Genomic DNA, 18,353 nt, shown 5'->3' with positions numbered 1-18,353 from the left:
TCTAGACACAGAGTTGATTCCATGCAATTAGATGTGGGTTGGGATTTTCTATTTTTATTTTTTAAGTATCTATTCATTTAAACATGCTATCCAATCCTAAATGTAGTGACATTTGGAGAAAGTGATCTTTGGAGTTTAAAAGCAATATATCCAGAAATTTATTCCTCAATCCTCTGCTACCATTGTGACATAATGGATAGATTCTAATTATGATTGTCATTTGGACCTGACCGCTGTTTATTAAAAGCACATTTAAAAATCCTTTGATGTGTGCCTACCCCAATCAACAAAAACCCTTTTAAAATGCCTCTCTTTAATCATTTTTGGGATGTTGTGCTTTTCTGTGCCACTGTTACATAGAAGGAAATTTATTCAAAGAAGAAAGTGTGGGTTGCATAGATGAAAATTTATTAAAACAAGAGAGTGTGTGTTGTATTCAATGTTGATTAGAGCAGACCCATTGAATCCAGTGGAATGAGTGGGTAAGACCAACAGTGGGTCCAACGGTCAAGCAGGTGATTTCTGCACATGCTATAATTGAAAATGGGGGAGGGGAGGCAGATGGGGCTCATCCACCGGGAAAGGTAGCCCATCTAGGAGAAGGAAGACTCTGATCCTAAACCTCCGCTGCCTTGCAGGATATCCTTGAGAGAAGAAAAGGCTAAGGAGTAAACCCTCCACGGATCCAGAGTGAAGTCCCTAATACAGTTGGATGGCGACTTGTACGCCTCCTTCCAGCAACTCCTGGAGTTGATGGAAATGTCTTGCTCTGCTTTCCTTTGGACCACACCAGTGACACTGAGGAGGGGTCTTGTTGTCTGGGCAGCCCAGGAGTTCCATACAGCCCTGGAGAGGTCACTTGGGGGCTGCAAACACAGCAGAAACAATGCAGGAGGCCACAGTTACGAGTTCCCGGTCTCTGCAGCCACAGCAGGCGCTGTGATTCTCCAGCGGTTTGATTTCACCCCTGAAGGCACACACTTCCATCGTCTATCAAGACAGATGGATGCCAAGAGCAACAGACCCATTGAAATTAATGGATGTGACTAACATTTGTGTGTGCGTGTGCACATATATAAGGGACAGGAAGGACCGATGGCCCCGCTTCTGAGGCTTCTGACCCTTGCAGGTTCAACTTACCTGAGCCATCTGCCAAGGCAGCTTCCTCCGGCCCCTGGCGGAAGGAGGTGGATCTCTGCAGGGTCCCTTTGGGCTGATGCTTGAAGATGGATGAGGACAGCTCTTCCAGCGTGCAGCCCAGCAGGTAGGCTGCTTTCTGGGCCCACTCGTGGCGAGCAAACTGCTTCCTCCCAGCTGAAAAGAGGGGAGAGAGGGATGGATGGAGAGAGAGAGAGAGAGAGAGCATCAGGTCTGAGTCAAGAGAAGCGAAGAAGCTCCCTTGTGCTGGCCCGGTGGGGGTGGGGAAGAGGAGACATTTCTGGAAAGGACCCAAGGGCTCAGCACCATACGCAAGTCAGCACTCATCCTTCCCCTTGTCAACAGAGAGCTCCAGGCCCCACTCGCAATGTGGAAGGAGGAGCCCAGGAGTGGAGGGGAGAGGAGGGGCCTGCCAGGGGCAACACAAGCATCTGATTCTCCACACATGAACAGTGGGAAAGGAATAAAATTCATTAGGTGAGGGATCACGCTTTATCAGGGTTTGGCATGGCATGACCCACTGCTTGGCCTTGTCATCGTTCACATTGTACAGAATTAAAAAGCAAGACGTTGCTGGGGAAGGGAGGGGGCGAAAGAAATGTGAGGGGGCAAAGAGAGAGAGACATAATGAAAATGTATTTAGGAGCCTGATGAGGGGAGATTGGAGGTCAACAGCTTAATGCTTCTTGCCAGGCTAAGCATGGCAATGAGCCATTGCAGGACGGGCTGTAGGCAGCCAGGGAAGAAGGGGCTGTGGAGAGAATAGCAGAAAGGCAGCCCTCTCTCCGCCTTGCCAGAACTGGGGGGTGGGAGGTGGGGGAACAACCAGAAACATCACCTGCTGGTGACAGCCACCCAGCTGTCCACCTGCCCATCAAGAACCATGGCTGTGGCAGAGGGTGGTAGAGGATCTGCCTTGCCAGCAGAAGCCTCAGTGGCATATCCTGGCAAGGTTAGGAGGGACACTCTGCCTGAAACCCTGGAGAGCCATGGCTGCCAGTCAGTGCAGACAATACTGAGCTAGATGGACTCAGTGTAAGGCAGCTTCCTGTATTCCTAACGGTTAGTGGAGCCATCCCACTCTTAACAGTGGGCCTTCCTGGGGCCACAGAGGAAGGGGCACATCTTCAAAGGTTTCAGTTGGGGTGGGGGATGCCCACCCATAGATATCCAGGGGGAAAGGGATTATTTCTCCTTTGCACAGGGTGTCATGAAGGACCAGGTGCTGCTCAGAAGGTAGAAGGTGAGGCTGTGCAGGACAGGCCTGGTCCAGCACATTTTGATGCAAAGCAGAAGGGACAGAAGACAATACAATTTTTTTCGGGGGGGGGGTCAATGATATCCACACGCAGAGGTCCACAGTAAATTATGCCAAGCATTCAAGTTTCTAGACCCTCCCGTGCAAAACTGCTTCACACGTGACGTGGGGAAGGGAGGGAGGGGCACTGCAGCTGGTTTGTGGTGAAGATAGAAAGGAGTGACCACCAGCTCCATGATGCATGCAGCCCCTAGGGCATCTGCAGGCAGGTCTGGGGAAGGCTGCCTGCCTGAAAGCCTGGAGCGCTGCCGCCAGTCAGTGCAGGCAATATCAAGCTAGGTGAGACACCTAGCGACCTGATTCGGTATGGGGCAGCTTTTTGGGTTGTTATGTTTTTAGGGAACGTGCTATAGCTCAGTGGCAGAGCACCTGTTTCATTCCCCAATGGTAGGGCTGGAAAAGACCCCCTGCCAGTCAGTGTAGAGAGGACTGAACTGCATGGACTAATGCAATTAGTCTCTGTATTCCTATGTACAGACAGCCCACCCACCCCCTGCCCCCATGACCATGGCACAGAGGAAGAGGGTGAACTCCCAGGGCCACCCTGACGGCCCACCTCTAAAGAGGTGCCGGGGCAGCAAGCTCCCCAGGGGGAGGTGGTAAATGGGACTGAGCTAACCAGCCCTGTGCACCAGAAGGCACCCAACATGGGTATGGAGGAATGTGGGTGGAGGGGGATGAGGAAGAGAAAGGGCAGAGGAGAGGTGGATTTCATTGGGGGGGGCGCAAGGAAAGGGGGCTTTACCTTCGTCGCCGTCTGCATTGCAAAGGGAGCAGCATGCACCATGCAAACACAAAGAGAGGGGAGTTAGAACACAGCTTTGACATAAAAAGGTTCCTGCAGAGACATCAGGTGCAACAAAGGCAGGTGAGGCACACACACACTCTTTCATGAGACAAAAAACCCATCCCAAAGTTGTGGAGTGAAAGATAATTGCAGAAGGGGTCCAAGATTTCTGGGTTGCATATCCCAGTTTGTCCCCACCAGCTAGATGGGAAGGAGCACAGCTCCAGGTGTCAGTGGAGTGGAGGCAGGACTGGGGAAGGGACATAGCTCAGGGGTATAAAGCAATGGCATCTTCCTGAAACCCTGGGGAGCCACTGCTGCCAGACAGTGCAGACAATACTCAGCCAGCCTGACTCAGTAGAAGGCAGCTAGCTATGTTCCTAAGGGAGCAAACTTCTCTCATGGATACAGCATCTGCTTGGCATGCAGAAGGTTGAGGGTTCAATCCCCAACAACATCTCCAGGTAGGGTGGGAGACACTCCCTGCCTGACAAGCTGGAGAGCTGCTGTCAGTCAAACATTTTGGTAGATGGAGCACAGGACAGCTTCCTATGTTCCAGAGCAAGGGCCTAAGACCTGCTCAGGATTTTAATATAGCAAGGAAAGGTTGAAAAAGAAAAAATGGCCACGGTTCCTTCCTAATGCCATGTGACAAGCAGAGGATCTCGCTGCCACTGAGGGATAATCACAGGTGATCTAAAACTCAGGGATGAGATGTGGGCTGCCCGTCACCGCCATGGCAACCCTGCCTGAAAGATGGGGCTACATCTAAAGCAGAGATGCTGACAGCTCCAAGCAACTGACTCACTCATCGCTCAGGGAATAGATTAAATCACAAACACACACCCAAAGCACAGGTGTTAGCAGCAAGCCAGCCGCTGCAAAACACTAGACACACACACAAACACACACACATGTTGCCCAAAGTGCACAAGGCAGTAGCTGTAGCGCTGAGCCCTGTGATGGACTGCCCTCTCCTGGTTATGTCTGAGTGTGACTGCAGAAAACACGAGGTACCAATTTCTGTTTCCAGAGCAGCGGGGCAGACTTGGGAGGCACAGAATCCAAATGAACCCTCTCTTCTTTGGGGTTGATGTGTGGTAGGGAGGGGGATGATCCATGCAGTTCTGCACTTTTACAGATGGTGCAGGCCAGCGCTTGTGATGTCGCAAAGGAATTTCCCAGCCACCCACTTTCAGAGCAGTTATCAACTTGAAGACAGACCAGCTCTGTCTGGTTGCTCCGCTCCCTCAACTATTAGCTGTCAAGCAGCAATTCCTGCAATGGAGGTCAGAGGGTCAGAGAAGGAGCAAGGTCCGGTCCAGCAACTCTGGCGAGAGCCTGGCTTCACTTGGCTCCTCCTCCTCTATCTGAAGCTCTTCCATTCAAACTTCATCCTGCCTGTTCTTCATTTTGACGTCAGGTGACTGACAAGTGGGTCATCCTGCCCACTTGTCCATGGGGTGAGGGGAGAGACTGCAGAAAGCAGTGCAGGGATGTGCAGGGAGAGTTCAATCCTTTCTGCAGCTGTGTCTCTACCCACTCCACGTCTGAGATCAAATATTGTTCAGCCATGAAGGCATGGGCCATTCACTATCAGCCTAACAGGGCTGTCGTGAGGATAAAATGGAGAGGTGGAGAAGAGTGGGGACAACCCTGAGCTCCTTGGAGGAAAAGGTGGGATATAAATGCGGTATTGATAATCAAATAAATGTTGATTTGGTAAGAAACAACCTCATAGGGGTCCAAGGAGGCTCACGTCTGGCCGAGAGGGGGTGAAGGTTTCCCATCCCTGTGTCCTAAAGGGAACCCCAAGCCCAATTCAGCAGCAACGAAGCCACTCCCAGCACCCAAGCAAGGCAGCTCTCGGCGAGCTTGGCCCATTACCTTTGGTGGCTCCTGCAGCCCCCAAGTGATAAACGGCCCCCAGGACAAGCCAGAAGGCTTTCTGCTCATCGCTGGAGATGCCCATCACTTTCATGGCTGCCTGGAGCTTGCTGAACTGCTGGGCGGCCTTCTGCTTCTCCTCCGGCTGCAGCCAACAGAAAATAAATGAAACAAAATACACAGTCAATTGGCCTGCACTAAAAAAAATGGGGAGCCTGTTTATAATTGCTCAGTAAATGGCATCTGCAGTAGAGCCACGTGGGGTAGTTTCCTGTGCTGGCTTAGGTGGCACAACGGCCACGATCCACAGGCCCATGGGTAGGCTGCTCAGGGCACAAGCACACACATGCTCCTGCCTCTTATGCTGAGAGAGTGAGCAGGGAAGCAAGAACAGGGACCCCACACAGCTTTTAATTATAAATCTGCAAGCAAGTCCTCAGGAACAAGGGTAAAAGCTCTTGTGGTAGGTGACTTTCCTGCTTTGTCCCGCAAAGCTAGTCAACCAGAGCTTTCACACAGCAGGCTTGTTTTTATTTAACAAAATTTATGTACCGCTTACTGGAAGAAAATACCTCCAAGCAGCTTACAATGAACAGTCGCTGAAGATACCAATAAAAAGCAATTTACATAAAGATAAAAGAAAACCAGTCATTATAAAACACTTCTACTTGCTAAAATCACATCATCGAGATTACATGCTAAAATTAAAGGCCTCAGCAGGCTTGCTGGGAACAATGAAGCTTTTAGCAGGCACTGAAAACAGTACAGTGCAGAGATCCGAAGAGATCCGAAGGGGCTGCCATGCTACTCATTTATTGCAAGGGCAGAATGAACATAATGTGACACTCAGAGCAATGTCAGCCCCACAGATCAAAGCAGTCAAAAGAGGGCACATATGGGAGGAGGTGATCTTTCAAGCAAAGTGGTCACAAAGTGGTCACGAAGCGCTGAGGGCTTTGCATACTAACACCAATACTGTGAGCCTCTCCCAGTCACTAGCCAGCAACCCATGCAGACCTCTGATCCCCTCAGCTGCCCAACCGCCCATCAAGAAAGAGGAGACATAGCTCAGTGGTAAAGCATCTGTCTTGCAAGAAGGTCCCAAGCTCAGTCCCCAATGGCCTCCAGGTAGGGCTGCGAGAGACTCCTGCCTGAGAGTCGTTGCTGCCAGTCAATGTAGACAATATTGAGCCAGGTGGTCTGACTCTGACTCCACCCCTTCTACGACTGAGCCACCTTACCTTTGACAGGGGTACAATCCCAAAGAAGTTGTTTTCGGCCAAGTGGTTGAAATGAAGCTCCGTCCTGGGGGTGGAGGGGAAGAGGAGAGAGTCAAGAAAGGGTGCTGGGGGCAGCACCCCAGTTCAGAAAGGCCCACTTTGCCCTCCCCCCAGCCCACCCCCTGCACTAAAACAGGGGTTGCCTTGGTTTGCAGGAGCCCCGTGGATTTTGATTTATGTTCAGCTGCCTCCACAGGATGCTTAGAAATTGAAATGATTTGCACATTATCACCCCAGCCAATAACTACAAGATTATCAGGCCCATGTTTTATCACAAAACATCCAAGACTTAAAGGGTCTGAATTGTCCTCGTTTTTCTTTTCTTATGTTGTAGTTTTTGCACATAAATAAAAATCTTTTTAAAGCAAAAACAAAGGCTACGCTTGCCAGAAGCAGACAGAATTCCTAAAACCACTCAGGACATCAAGGCCCATGGTCTGCCCTGTCCTGCCCCCTCACTTCAGGGCTGGCTGGGCTACGGTTAATCAGTGGGGAGAGACCTTCCTTCCTTATATGCACAGAGGCATTTGAATATATCCAAAACAGATCTGAAGAGGCTGACAAACCCTCCCAAGGCAGAGCTGTGAGACTTGTCTCACCACAAAGGACATTTTCGTGACAATTTTGGACAGTGGGAAAGCAACATAGGAGGAGGCCGGACACACATAAGAAGAGCCTGCTGGATCAAGTCAATGACCCACTTAGTCCAGCATCTTCTTCTTACAGTGAACAACCAGATTCCTGTGGGAAATCTGCAAGCAAGACTCGAGTACAAGAGCCCTCTCCCCTCCAGTGGCATCCAGCAACTGGGATTCAGAAGCATTGCTGGCCTCCAGTTCCCAAGGCAACCCCAGCCAGGAATCTGGGCCCTGCATTTCAGACCAGTTGAAGGTTTCAAGTAGTCTTCAAAGCCACCTTTGAAAAAGCTAGCTTCCTTCCTTCCTTCCAACCCATTTTGAGAACCCCAAGCCAGGAGGACACTGCAACACATGCAACCAGGCAGGTGCTGGTCCCTTGGGTTGGGAGCTACAGCAGCCTCCTTACCGGAGGGCATTGTCCGAACAGGCCAGCAAGTAGTAGAACACGTTGAAGGTGGCCTCATTCGCGGGGCGCTTGGCAACCCTGAGTTTCTCCAGCAGCATTGTCTGAGGGATGCAATCAGAGAGAGAAAAGGTCTGCGTGGTACAAGGCCAGAGGGTTCCCACTTTGGCCCCAAGAACCTCCTGCAGAACCCCAGCTCCTACCCCACCCCACCCCACCTTATGTCATACTCTCACTTCTGGCTAATTTTGTGAGGCTCAGGACCATCACAGCCATGACAGCATGCCCTACAAGCCCCCTACTACTTGCAAATGCAAAAAGGGCTGTAACTCAGTGACAGAGCACCTCTTTTGCATGCAGAAGGGTCCAGGTTCAATCCCCAATAGCATCTCCAGATAGGGCTCAGAAATACCCCCCCAACACATGAAACCCTAGATCATAGCTGCCTGTCAGTGCAGACAATAATGAGCTAGATGTGCCAATGGTCTGCCTCCAGAGAAGGAAGTTTTCTACATTCCTATTTAAACCAGCCTTTAATAAACCAGCCTGGAATTTCACTTTATTTTTGAGGGAAGTATGATAGCTCAATGGCAGAGCATTTGTTCTGCATGCAGGAAGTCCCAGAATGTTCAATCCAGGGAGGGCTGGGAAGGGCCCCAGTCTAAAACCCTGGAGAAAGGCTGTGAGTAGACAAGTCTGAGCAAGATGGACTAAAAGTCTGACTTAGGATAAGACAACTACCATTGGTCCCTGCTGCAGGGATACAAGAATGCAAGAACATAGTAAGAACCTGCTGGAAGTGTATGCAACACACACAGACACACCCTCTCACCTGCACAGAGGCAGAGGCCACCTGCCCAGCCTGGTCAAAGTCCAGCGAGATTATCTGTGAGAAGCGGGTGGCGTTGGCATTCAGGCTCGTGCCGCTGTTGCCAAAGGCCTCCAGGATGGTGTACAGTGCTTGCCACTTCTCCGCTGCCAAGGCAAAGCAAAGAAAAGCATGCAGGGGCAGACCATTGTTGTGCATGGGGGCACGCTCACATAGGTGTAGATGAACTGGCAAGCATGTGTGTGCACCCCACCCCCACAACCCCAATAGACCAGTCATCATCTCAAGGGGCCGAGAGGGACCCTTTACCTGACTGCATCACCCCTTAGCAAATATGCCACCCCCCCGACTGTGTGGCACTGTGCCATGCAAGTTACTCAACTCAAAGCAAGGGACATTCTGAGTGTCAAATGGTTAGCATCCCTGTGAAATGCAGTGCTGACAGTGTCAATCAGGCACCACCCATCCAGAAAGGAATAGGGTCAGATTTCAGAGGAGCTGTCAAGTCAGAGAGAAAAGACAGGATCCTGGCTGCTGGAGGTTGAAGAGACAGGCTAAAAAGGCCACTACAGCAGCACACAGCAACCAGTCAACCAGAGACCAACAACAGGGGTCAGCACTTCTCCCACAAAGAGTAAGCGGAGGGCAGTTGCAGCAGGATTCAAAGGTGCGTTTTGAGAGTGGAGGGACAGGGATAGGAAAGAGAGACTTAGGTAGCCCAAGGCATGTCAGTTCATGATCCGCTTGCCTCTTCCATTATGCCAGCTCAGCTCAGCTTTGCAAGAGATTCCCATACAGGCCACTGTGAAAAGAAGATGGTCAACTAGATGGGCCACTAGGCCTGATCCAGCTGCAAGGCTCTGCTGAGGTTCTCTGCGAGATCTGCAAAGTCCACCTCCTTCTTCCTCCATCTGCAATATCGTTCCTCTTAAGAACAACATAAGAAGAGCTTGGCTGCTGCATCTAGCCCAACACCCTCTTCTCACAGCGGCCAACCAGTTGACCCAATGGGAAGCCTGTCCAGTGTTTCTCGAACTTGGGTCTCTAGTTGTAGTTAGGGATGATGGGAGCTGTAGTCTTCAGTATTGCTCAAATCGGTCTAAAAATAAAACAATGGCATCTCCAGCTAGGGCAGAGAAGGATTCTGCCTGAATTCCTAAAGAGCTATTGTAAGTCAGCACAGAAAATACTGAGTCAGATGGACCAATGGTCGGATAATGAGTTCAGCGTCCCTGAAGGGCCTCCCCTTAAAAACAGGAAGGGGGGATTTGATGGGATGTGGTACCCTCTCATAATGTACGTGACCCAACAATGGAGTCAATATTCTTCCACTCGCCTCTCAAAAATCTACGTAGCTGTATACAATTCCCAAGCATCACTGACTTGAAACAAATGTTGAAAAAAACAAACAGAAAACAAAAACAGCACAGGGGGCTTGTAATGTGCTATTTATTGTGAGCCTGTAAAATGACTTCCAACTCTCTTGCGTTTTCGTTGGAATGCTGGAGCTATGTTTTCCTTTGGTTAGTGTACCACATCCTGTTTGTTTTGTATATTGTTCACTTGTTTGCTTTACACACACACACACACACACACACACACACACACACACACCAATTGGCCTCAAATATAAAGTCTGGAAATCTGTTCAGGCCAATATCTCTGTTATGTTAGGACATTGTACATCCTAGTCATTTCTACTTGGTTATCTAAAATACGTTACTTTGGAAAATACTGTTAACCTTAGAACTGCTGCTAAACCTGCCATAGCTAAATGGAGGGAGGGGACCACGTCTCCTTCTATATCCGAAAGGACTGAGGAAATTTGATCTATGATTAAGTTAACACCACAAAAGAATACATAGGAACCAGCCTAACAGATTTATGGGAAAATTGGCATCTTTCGTAATGTTTTGGTACAGTAAGCTTCATGATATGCTGCTTTCAACCTGCTGTAAAATTGCATTTGTTTACTCTTGGTTTCTTTTCTTTGCTAATAAAAATAATTGTTAAATTCCAACACAGACATTTATTTTGTTAAAGAAACAGGAGGAGAGCTTGGTGTGCTCCGTGCTGTTTGGTGGCATGGCTTCCCTTGAACATCATTTCTTGCTTTCCCAAGGGCTGCCCCCACCCCCAAGGGCCTCTAGAAGGAGCCGAGGCCACTGCTGGCCACACACCTACCTGAGAAGACCTTTCCGGAGCTGCCAGCAACTGTGGCCAAGTACTGGACCAGGTGCTGGCAATTGGTGGTCTTTCCGCTGCTGCTGCTCCCCAGCAGAACGATGGACTGGTCCTGGCGGCTCATGAGCATGTTCCGGTAGGCGGCCTGGGCCACGGCGTAGATGTGGGGGGAGGTGTCCTCCTTGCGGCAGCCCTTGAACATGTGCATCACCTGGAGGAAGCGGCAGCATTAAGCGCGGCATCGGAGAGGCAGCAAAAGGGCAAGGGGGAGAGGAGATGCTGGGAGGATTAAAGCAGGCATGGCTTCTGGAACTGGGAAACAGGAGCCCCAGAGAGAAGGGGAGAGAGAGGCTGTAGCTCAGTGGTAGAGCATCTATTTGGAAGCAAAAGGTCCCAGGTTCAGCCCCCAACAGCATGTCCGGTTCAAAAAGGGGGTCTTCTGTTCTTATTCACTTTAACAACAAAAACAAACTCAAAGCTGCTTACAAAAATGATTATGAAACAAGGATATACATCCTAAAATATCTAATGGCAATTGTGGTTTTAAAGCTTTATTGTAAGCCATCGCCGTCACCCCCACCCCCCGATAATGTATTTCAAGAGTGGGGGGTGTAAATCTAAATAGGAATTAATGATGGATTTAGGGATGCTACCCAGCTGTGCTGCTATCATGCCATGTTATCAATCTGGTCTATTGATCAACACTAACCAGATGTCGATTTTTAAATCTCTATTCTTTGAGCTACCAATAAAAATGTGGTCTATAAATTTCAGTCCACACAGACAAACAAACAGAATGAGTGATGCACTGCAGGGAGGATTCTCCTCACTACATCTGTGAGGAGTCAATCATTTTGTGGGGCAGCCCTTGCACTTTGGAACTCCTTGCCTATTGACATCAGACAGGCACTCTCACTTCAGTGTTTTAGGTGCCTAATGAACACTCTTTTGCTTCGGAAAGCCATTAAGTTACCCACATCTGTTTTAAAGGTTCTATTGATTTTTGCCTTTGTTGATGGTTCTATGCATATTTGTTTCAATGATAACTATTTTACATGTTTTTAATTCACTTCAGGTTTCAGCTGTGTTCTCCTATCTTATTCGTACACCACTTGGATGACTTTTTTTTAATCAAGTGAAGGGCTGTAGCTCAGTGGAAGAGAAGCTGCTTTGCATGCAGAAGGTCCCACATTCAAGTGTGGGCTGGGAAAGATGCCCTCCCTGGAAAGCCCCTGCCAGTCAGTACAGTGGACGCTCGGGTTGCAAACGTGATCCGTGCGGAAGGCACGTTCGCAACCTGCAGCGTTCGCAACCCACAGTGCCGCGTCTGCACGTGTGCGGGTCGCGATTCGGTGCTTCTGCGCATGTGCAAGTGCCAAAACCCGGAAGTAGCCCGTTCCGGTACTTCCAGGTTTGGGCACGTCCGTAACCCAAAATTGCGCAAGCTGAAGTGTCTGTAACCCGAGCTAGATGGACCAGTGGTCTGACTCAGTATAAGGAAGCTTCCTACATTCCTAAGCGGTTTCTGCATTTTCTAGGTAAATAACAGAACTCTGCAGTCCCACCTGAGGAGCAAAGAGCGGCTTTAACAGGGGTACCGTATTTTTCGCTCTATAGGACGCGCCCGACCATAGGACACACCTTGTTTTAGAGGAGGAGAACAAGGGGAAAAATTCTCCCCCTCTCTGCTCAGCGCCCCTTCAGTAAAGCGGCAGGAGAAACGGAGCCCCTTCCATTTCTCCTTCCGCTTCACTGAAGGGGCGCTGCACCGCTCCCCCTCTCTGCACAGCGCCCCTTCAGCGAAGCAGTAGGAGAAACGGAGCCTTCAATTGTCTCCATTGGGGGGATATCGATGACCTTTGCCCCCCTCCTCTCCCAAAGGGAATATCCAAAGTCATGGCCAGCCCCAACAATGAGGAACAGCATGGGAGGGAGCATTTACAGCTACCCCACCCCCTACTTCTGGAAGCCTTGCAAGTTGTAGCAGGAGAGGGACTGTGAGAAACCCATCAAGGGAGAGGGTGTTTCTAGAACCAAGGTGAAACTGTCAAGCTCCCTTGTTATTTCTGCTACAGCCAAGAAGTATTGTGTGGTTAATGCAATCTTGTTATATTTACAGTCCTGAAATGTTCCCCCCCCCCCCGGTATGTTGTTACATTTGCTATCATGCTGCTGTTTCATTATGTTATTTATTAGTTCATTGTTTTTGCAATGGTCGATTCTAGGATACATTCCTCTTTTCTTTGTTGTAAACGGCTCTGAGCAGGATTCTTTCCTCTTGGGAAAGCAGCATACAAACGAAGTGAGGAACAAACGAATGAATGAGCGCCCGCTCTGCCAACCCGCTCCATCCTACCCGGCCACAACACTCACCTTCTCAGAGTACATGGATGGAGAGCTGAGAGGGTTGATGACCACCATGTTGGGCCCGGCGTAGGTGTGAATGAGGTTCCCGCCATAGCGCTGGCGGAGCGTGTGCAGGACGCTAGACTCATTGAGATACACAAGGCTGGCCAGATCCTCCACACGGTCGCATGACGGTGGGTTGGCCTGGGCAGAGGGAGAGGGAATGTGGTTAACCTGGGCAGGACAAGGAGTCAATCCAGCTTTGGCTGCAGGTGAGAGGCAGCTGGCGCAGCCTCCATGCCTACCTTTTCCACGTCGTCTTCATCCACCTCGAGCTGAGCTCCATCATAGTCCAGTTTCACCTTCACTTTCCCCTCGGGCAGAAGGCCGGCAGCATCAGTCTTCAACTGGCTTGCTGTGTGGGCAGGGAAGCAGGACACAAGGGTCAGTTGTGCGAAAGAGACACAACGCACATGGAGGGAAACCTCAGAGGTAAGGTGATGCTGCCACCTAGTGGCCCAACCAAACACAAAATGCTTTCCAGGACGTAAGATGTGCCCTGCTGGATCAGGCTAATGGCCCATCTAGTCCGGCATCCTGTTCTCACAGTGGCAGACCAGGTGCCTGTGGGAAACCTGCAGGCAGGATCCGAGCACAAGAGCACTCTCATTTCCTGCATTCTCCAAAAACTGGCATTCAGAAGCATTGCTGCCTCTGACCCTAGAAGCAGAGCGCAGCCCTTGGGGCGAGTAACCAATGATAACCCTCTAGATCAGCCTTTCTCAACCTGTGGGTCCCCTGATGTTGTCAAACTACAACTCCCATCACCCCTAGCTAGCAAGGCCAGAGCTCAGGGATGATGGGAGTTGTAGTCCAACAACATCTGGGGACTCACAGGTTGAGAACAGCTACTCTAGAGCCTCCATGAATTTGTCTATCCTCGTTTGAAGCCATCCAGGTTGGTGGCCATCAATGCCTCTGTGGCAGCAAGTTCTATAGTTTAACTATGCACTGGCATGAAGGCAAACATGACATGAAGGCCGGCAACATGGTTTGGGGATCCCTTTCAGACAGTCAAAGCGCCCGGAGACAGTCAGCTCCTGCATCCATAGCAGTGACCAGGGGAGGAGTGACCCCTGGGAGGAGCACAGAGAGAAGAAACACCCTGGTGCATCTGCAGCAGCAGCACCGGACGCCTTCATCTGCCCCAGCTGCAACAAAGCATGCCTCTCCCATACCAGTCTCTACAGCCACAGTAGGCGCTGTAACATTCCAAGAGTCTGACTTCACCCCCAAAGGAGAACTGCTCCACTGTCTCCCGAAACAGACGTATGTCAACAGGAGCAGGGTGAAGAATGACATTTCAAAAAATCTGTCCTGAATCTTTCCAACATTTAGCTTCATTGGATGTCCATGAGTATTTTGACAGGGGGATGAGAATTATGCTTCCACTTTGTAACCCACTTCCCCCCAGCCCACTCAATTTCCCAAGCTAGTAACCATCAAAATATCCCCCTTCAGTTACCTGCTGCTTTCATTGAGCAGTAACCCACAGTTCTACTATTTTGAAATAGAATTTCCCTTCGTTCCTCTCTGTGCTATTTATATTACCCTCCAGCACACGGCCCCTTCAACGAACACCTCATCCCAGCCCCACATTGCTGGTGGGGACTGGGGGTAGCTGGGGACAGGAAGCCTCTCTGGAAGGTTGAGCCCAAGTCATGAAAAGGAACCCCACCACCTGCACCACTGACCCCCACTTACCTAAGGAGAAGCCATCCTTGTGGACCAGCCACACTTTATCCGTCTCATACCAGGCCTCCTCGGCTGCAATTTGTTCCTCCGTCTTGGCCTGTGGGGATGGGGAGGTGGGCAGACAAGAAACAACTGGAGTCACTACACAGCCCCTCAGAGAGAAGGGGGGGGGATGGGGTTCTGCCCACTTCAGCCCAGCTCCATTTAGACTGCATACATACTGTACATTTAAAGCACACAGCGAATCCTGGGAAATGAAGTTTACCTGTCACAGGACTACAGCTCCCAGGATCCTTTAGGGAAGCTGTGTGCTTTAAATGCATGGTGTGTGCACAGCCTTCCTCACAGAACTTCCCTGCTCATATCTTGCACTCTGCACAGGCCCACCTGCTCTCCTGCCTGATGCACAGAACCCACAAGACTCCCCCTCCCTCAGACGTGTCACAACAAGAACCGTCACCATCACCACTACCAAAGCTCAACTCTGATCAGGCTGGCTGGGTTCAACCTCCAGAGGGGTTAAATGTGAAGCCCCCCTCCCCAAAGCGAGCAAGGCAGCTCCTTGAAAAGAGCAAAGAGCATGCAGCATGCAGCACTGCCCCCCTCCCCAAACTGACACACAAACAATCAAAACTCCAGAGGTGCAGACAGAACAAGGTGAGGAGAACGGTGAATGGAGCATGCAAAAAAACTCAGCTTGAAATGGACGAAATAAACCAGGGGCCCTTTGCATGGGGAACCTTTGGCTTTCCAGATGCTGCAGAAGAACAACTCCCATCAGCCCCAGCAAGCATGGCCAAAGGCAAGGGATGAAGAGAGCTGTACTTCTGAAACAATAGGAGGGAACCAGGTTGGGGAAAGGGTGGCCTATGGTCACAGGCCCTTGCAGCTGGGAGAGTTGGGGAAGCAACAACTGGAAGGCCATCTCGAAGCGTGGGGTTGGGTAGGAGAAACCATCCAAGAATGAATTCTGTTGGGGTATTAAAGCAGAATAGGGTCACCTGTTCAAATCTTACTGGGTGGGCTCTTTCAACCTGCTTTGGGGATACGGGGATGCAGATGAGGATGAGAAGAATGAGGATGAGAACATGTGTCTGACCCACAATCCCTGGAAAGGTCCATCATTATATCTATAATGGCTTCCCTTGATCCAGAGACCATCTATGGAGGACGGACTCAGAAAAAGAAATCCCCTTCATGGAACCACACACAAATCCAAGGCAGCTTTCTTCACCCACACCAAGCACAACCCTTCCCCTCCCGCAAGCTTCAAGCCACAGACGCCCACAAGCAACAAGAGTTGTGAATGGAGCAGCCAAACCTGCAGCCGAGAGACAGCAGAGGCCAGCCCAAAAGCAGCTGCTGGGGCATCGTCCGCCCGAGCCTGTGGGAGCTGACAGGAAGGGAAGCAATGTGGGCCAGGTTAATCTCTCTCTGGATGCCCGCCTCCAGGCGAGATCAGGGTGGGTGGGGGAACCAGCAGAACCATACTACCTCCACCCCCCACAAAAAGAGAACACCTGACTCTGTAGTCTCCCTGTCTGCCATGCTATTAGTCCTACCATGAGAAAAGGGAAACTAAGGTGTGGAGAAAGGAAAAGTCTACTTGGCAGCATATAAAGAGAGAAGGTTCCTTGCAGCAATGAAGGTCGCAGCTTGCTCCGTCCTGAGCCAACCTTCCAAACCCTCAGAGATAGCTGCCCCCAAGTGCAAGGGTACCACCCCCAATGGACCAAATGTGTGCACCTTTGTAACATCATAATAGTCAGGTGGGAGACCGAGGGTGGGTTCCAAGACACAGGCCATTCAGAGAAAGCTGCCTTATACTGAGTCTGACCCACTGGCCTATCTAGCTCAGTATTACCTGGCAGCCTCTTACCAGGACTTCAGGTAGGGCGTCTCTCAGCCCTACCTGGAGATGCTGGCTTCTGCATAAAAAAGTGGGCGCTCTGCACCACAGAGCTACAAGCCTTCCCCCAACTTTTGTTAGTCACTATGGTTAAAACGGAAGCCCCATGTTTGAATCTACTGGACGCTGCTGCCACCCGCCCTTCAGTGCCAGATCCCGAAAAGAAACAACACAGGGTGTCCCTTGCCTTCGTATTCTGCTTGTGAGTGCCCAGAGGCACCTGGAAAACAGAACACTGAGCCTTCCAGCTCACCTGCATGGTCCTGGTCTCTGCTCTTCCCCTTTGGCCCTCATCCCGCGCCCCCAAATAGTCCACCTGTATGCAATTTTCCTCCCTGCTGGCCTTTTCTCTTTTGTTTGTCTCCCTTTCCATTGAAAGGTAGTTTGGTAAGCTCCTTGGGGCAGGGACCCAAAGGCTACTCTGCAGAAGCGCTGCCTACATGTGCTGCTGGCAGGGTAACACGAACAGCAGGCAGCATGAAAGTAGAGAAAGGTTGTTGCGAATGACTTTTGGGGGCTAAGAAACGATAAACAAATTGAGGATGAGTCTTCCCCACCCACCCACTTACTGACTTTCAGGCCAGGCCAGACCGATTACTGATCCCTGGGGTTTTTTCCTCCTTACCCTGAAGAATAACAGCTGGCCTCCCCACCACTACCACCATTTCCACAGCCCTCACTTGTGTCACCCAGAGCTCTCCGTCCCATTTCCACGGTAAAGCAACTCACCAGGGCTCTCAGCTGGGACCCGGATTGATCCGTCAGGGGAAGGGGAAAGATCCGGACAGTGTCGCTTTTGGATGCTGAAAGTAGGCGGCCTTTTGCCCCTTCCAAGAGAAGCGGCCCCACTTCCCATGATGCCAGCAATAGCTTTGGCATGTGACATGGAGGCTTCCACCCCTGCCCCACCCCGCTGCCCCCTCCCTCCCTCCCCAACGCCCGCCCAGCTGTGTGCAAACAAGTCATCTCTCTCTTGTCTAGCATGATGGAAAGGGGAGGCCCAGGCCAGATGCCAAGAGGTGAATAAAGCCTTACACTCCAGCACGTGGCGCGAGCACACACATCAACCCAGAGGCAGACGGGAGATAGAAGGGGGTCCTCCGGTGCGCTGGGGTACAGTACCTGGGGGAGTGCAGCCGTGGTGGTCGCAGGCTCCGGCTAACCCAGCAAAGGAGAGAGAGGAGAGAAAAAGAGAGACAGAGAGAGAGAGGTAAGCTGTAAAGTTAAGGGACCAGCAGCGGAGAGGAGAAGGGTATCTCACCTACAAGAAGCAACAAGGAAAGACAGAGGCAGCAGAACCCTCAGCAAGTATTCTGCGGCCTCCAGCAGTGGCAGGGACCAGCCAAGCTCACTTTGCCCAAGACCCACCCAAGAGTCTTGGAGATCAGCAAGGCAGGACCACTGGAACCTGAGCATCATGACACTCTAGGTGGAGCTGTCTCGCCAACCGGTTAAGAGTGTTGGACCAGGACCTGGTAGAGAACAGAGTTCAAATCCCCCACTTGATGAGGAAGCTCCCTGGTTGACCTTGGGGGTCAGTCACCGCCTCTCAGCCTAACCTACCTCATAGGGTTGTTGTGGGGATTGAAGGAGGAGAGTAAGAATGTCATATGCCACCTTGAACTCCTTGGAGAAAAAGGTGAGATATAAATGCAAATCAATAAATATTGGTCTGGACTGGGGGGGGGGACTCTCGACCAATAGCTAGATGGCCAATGCTGGTGTCTGTAATGTCAATGCAACATTTAAAGCCAAGCAGGCAAAGTTATTACAAATATTTTTTACATTTCTATACCACCCTTCATTCGAGGATCACAGGGTGGTTTACCATATAAAAACACAAAATACATATCCTGTAG

General features: G+C 50.6%; 1 protein-coding gene across 17 annotated transcripts in view; it reads right to left on the bottom strand.

Moving 5' to 3' along the window:
* MYO18A (myosin XVIIIA) overlaps positions 1-18,353 on the bottom strand; it is a gene marked incomplete at its 5' end in the record, with an annotated part of 144,832 nt that overhangs the window by 71,574 nt on the left and 54,905 nt on the right. For 9 of the 17 annotated variants that reach the window (XM_081890109.1, XM_081890120.1, XM_081890124.1 and 6 more), the window contains 11 exons: positions 1,141-1,314; positions 3,222-3,233; positions 5,151-5,295; positions 6,392-6,455; positions 7,475-7,575; positions 8,304-8,446; positions 10,485-10,695; positions 12,858-13,034; positions 13,136-13,245; positions 14,595-14,682; positions 17,530-17,652. In XM_081890109.1, coding sequence (XP_081746235.1) covers positions 1,141-1,314; positions 3,222-3,233; positions 5,151-5,295; positions 6,392-6,455; positions 7,475-7,575; positions 8,304-8,446; positions 10,485-10,695; positions 12,858-13,034; positions 13,136-13,245; positions 14,595-14,682; positions 17,530-17,652 — 1,348 coding nt within the window. Of the gene's footprint in view, positions 1-1,140; positions 1,315-3,221; positions 3,234-5,150; positions 5,296-6,391; positions 6,456-7,474; positions 7,576-8,303; positions 8,447-10,484; positions 10,696-12,857; positions 13,035-13,135; positions 13,246-14,594; positions 14,683-17,223; positions 17,374-17,529; positions 17,653-18,353 lie in introns of those variants that run through there. The other 8 variants (XM_081890123.1, XM_081890125.1, XM_081890118.1 and 5 more) reach the window with 5 other exon arrangements.

The sequence above is a fragment of the Podarcis melisellensis genome (genome assembly GCF_964234715.1).
Source record: "Podarcis melisellensis genome assembly, chromosome: 15".
Lineage (NCBI taxonomy): Eukaryota > Metazoa > Chordata > Lepidosauria > Squamata > Lacertidae > Podarcis > Podarcis melisellensis.
This window is presented reverse-complemented; position numbering and strand designations above follow the sequence as displayed.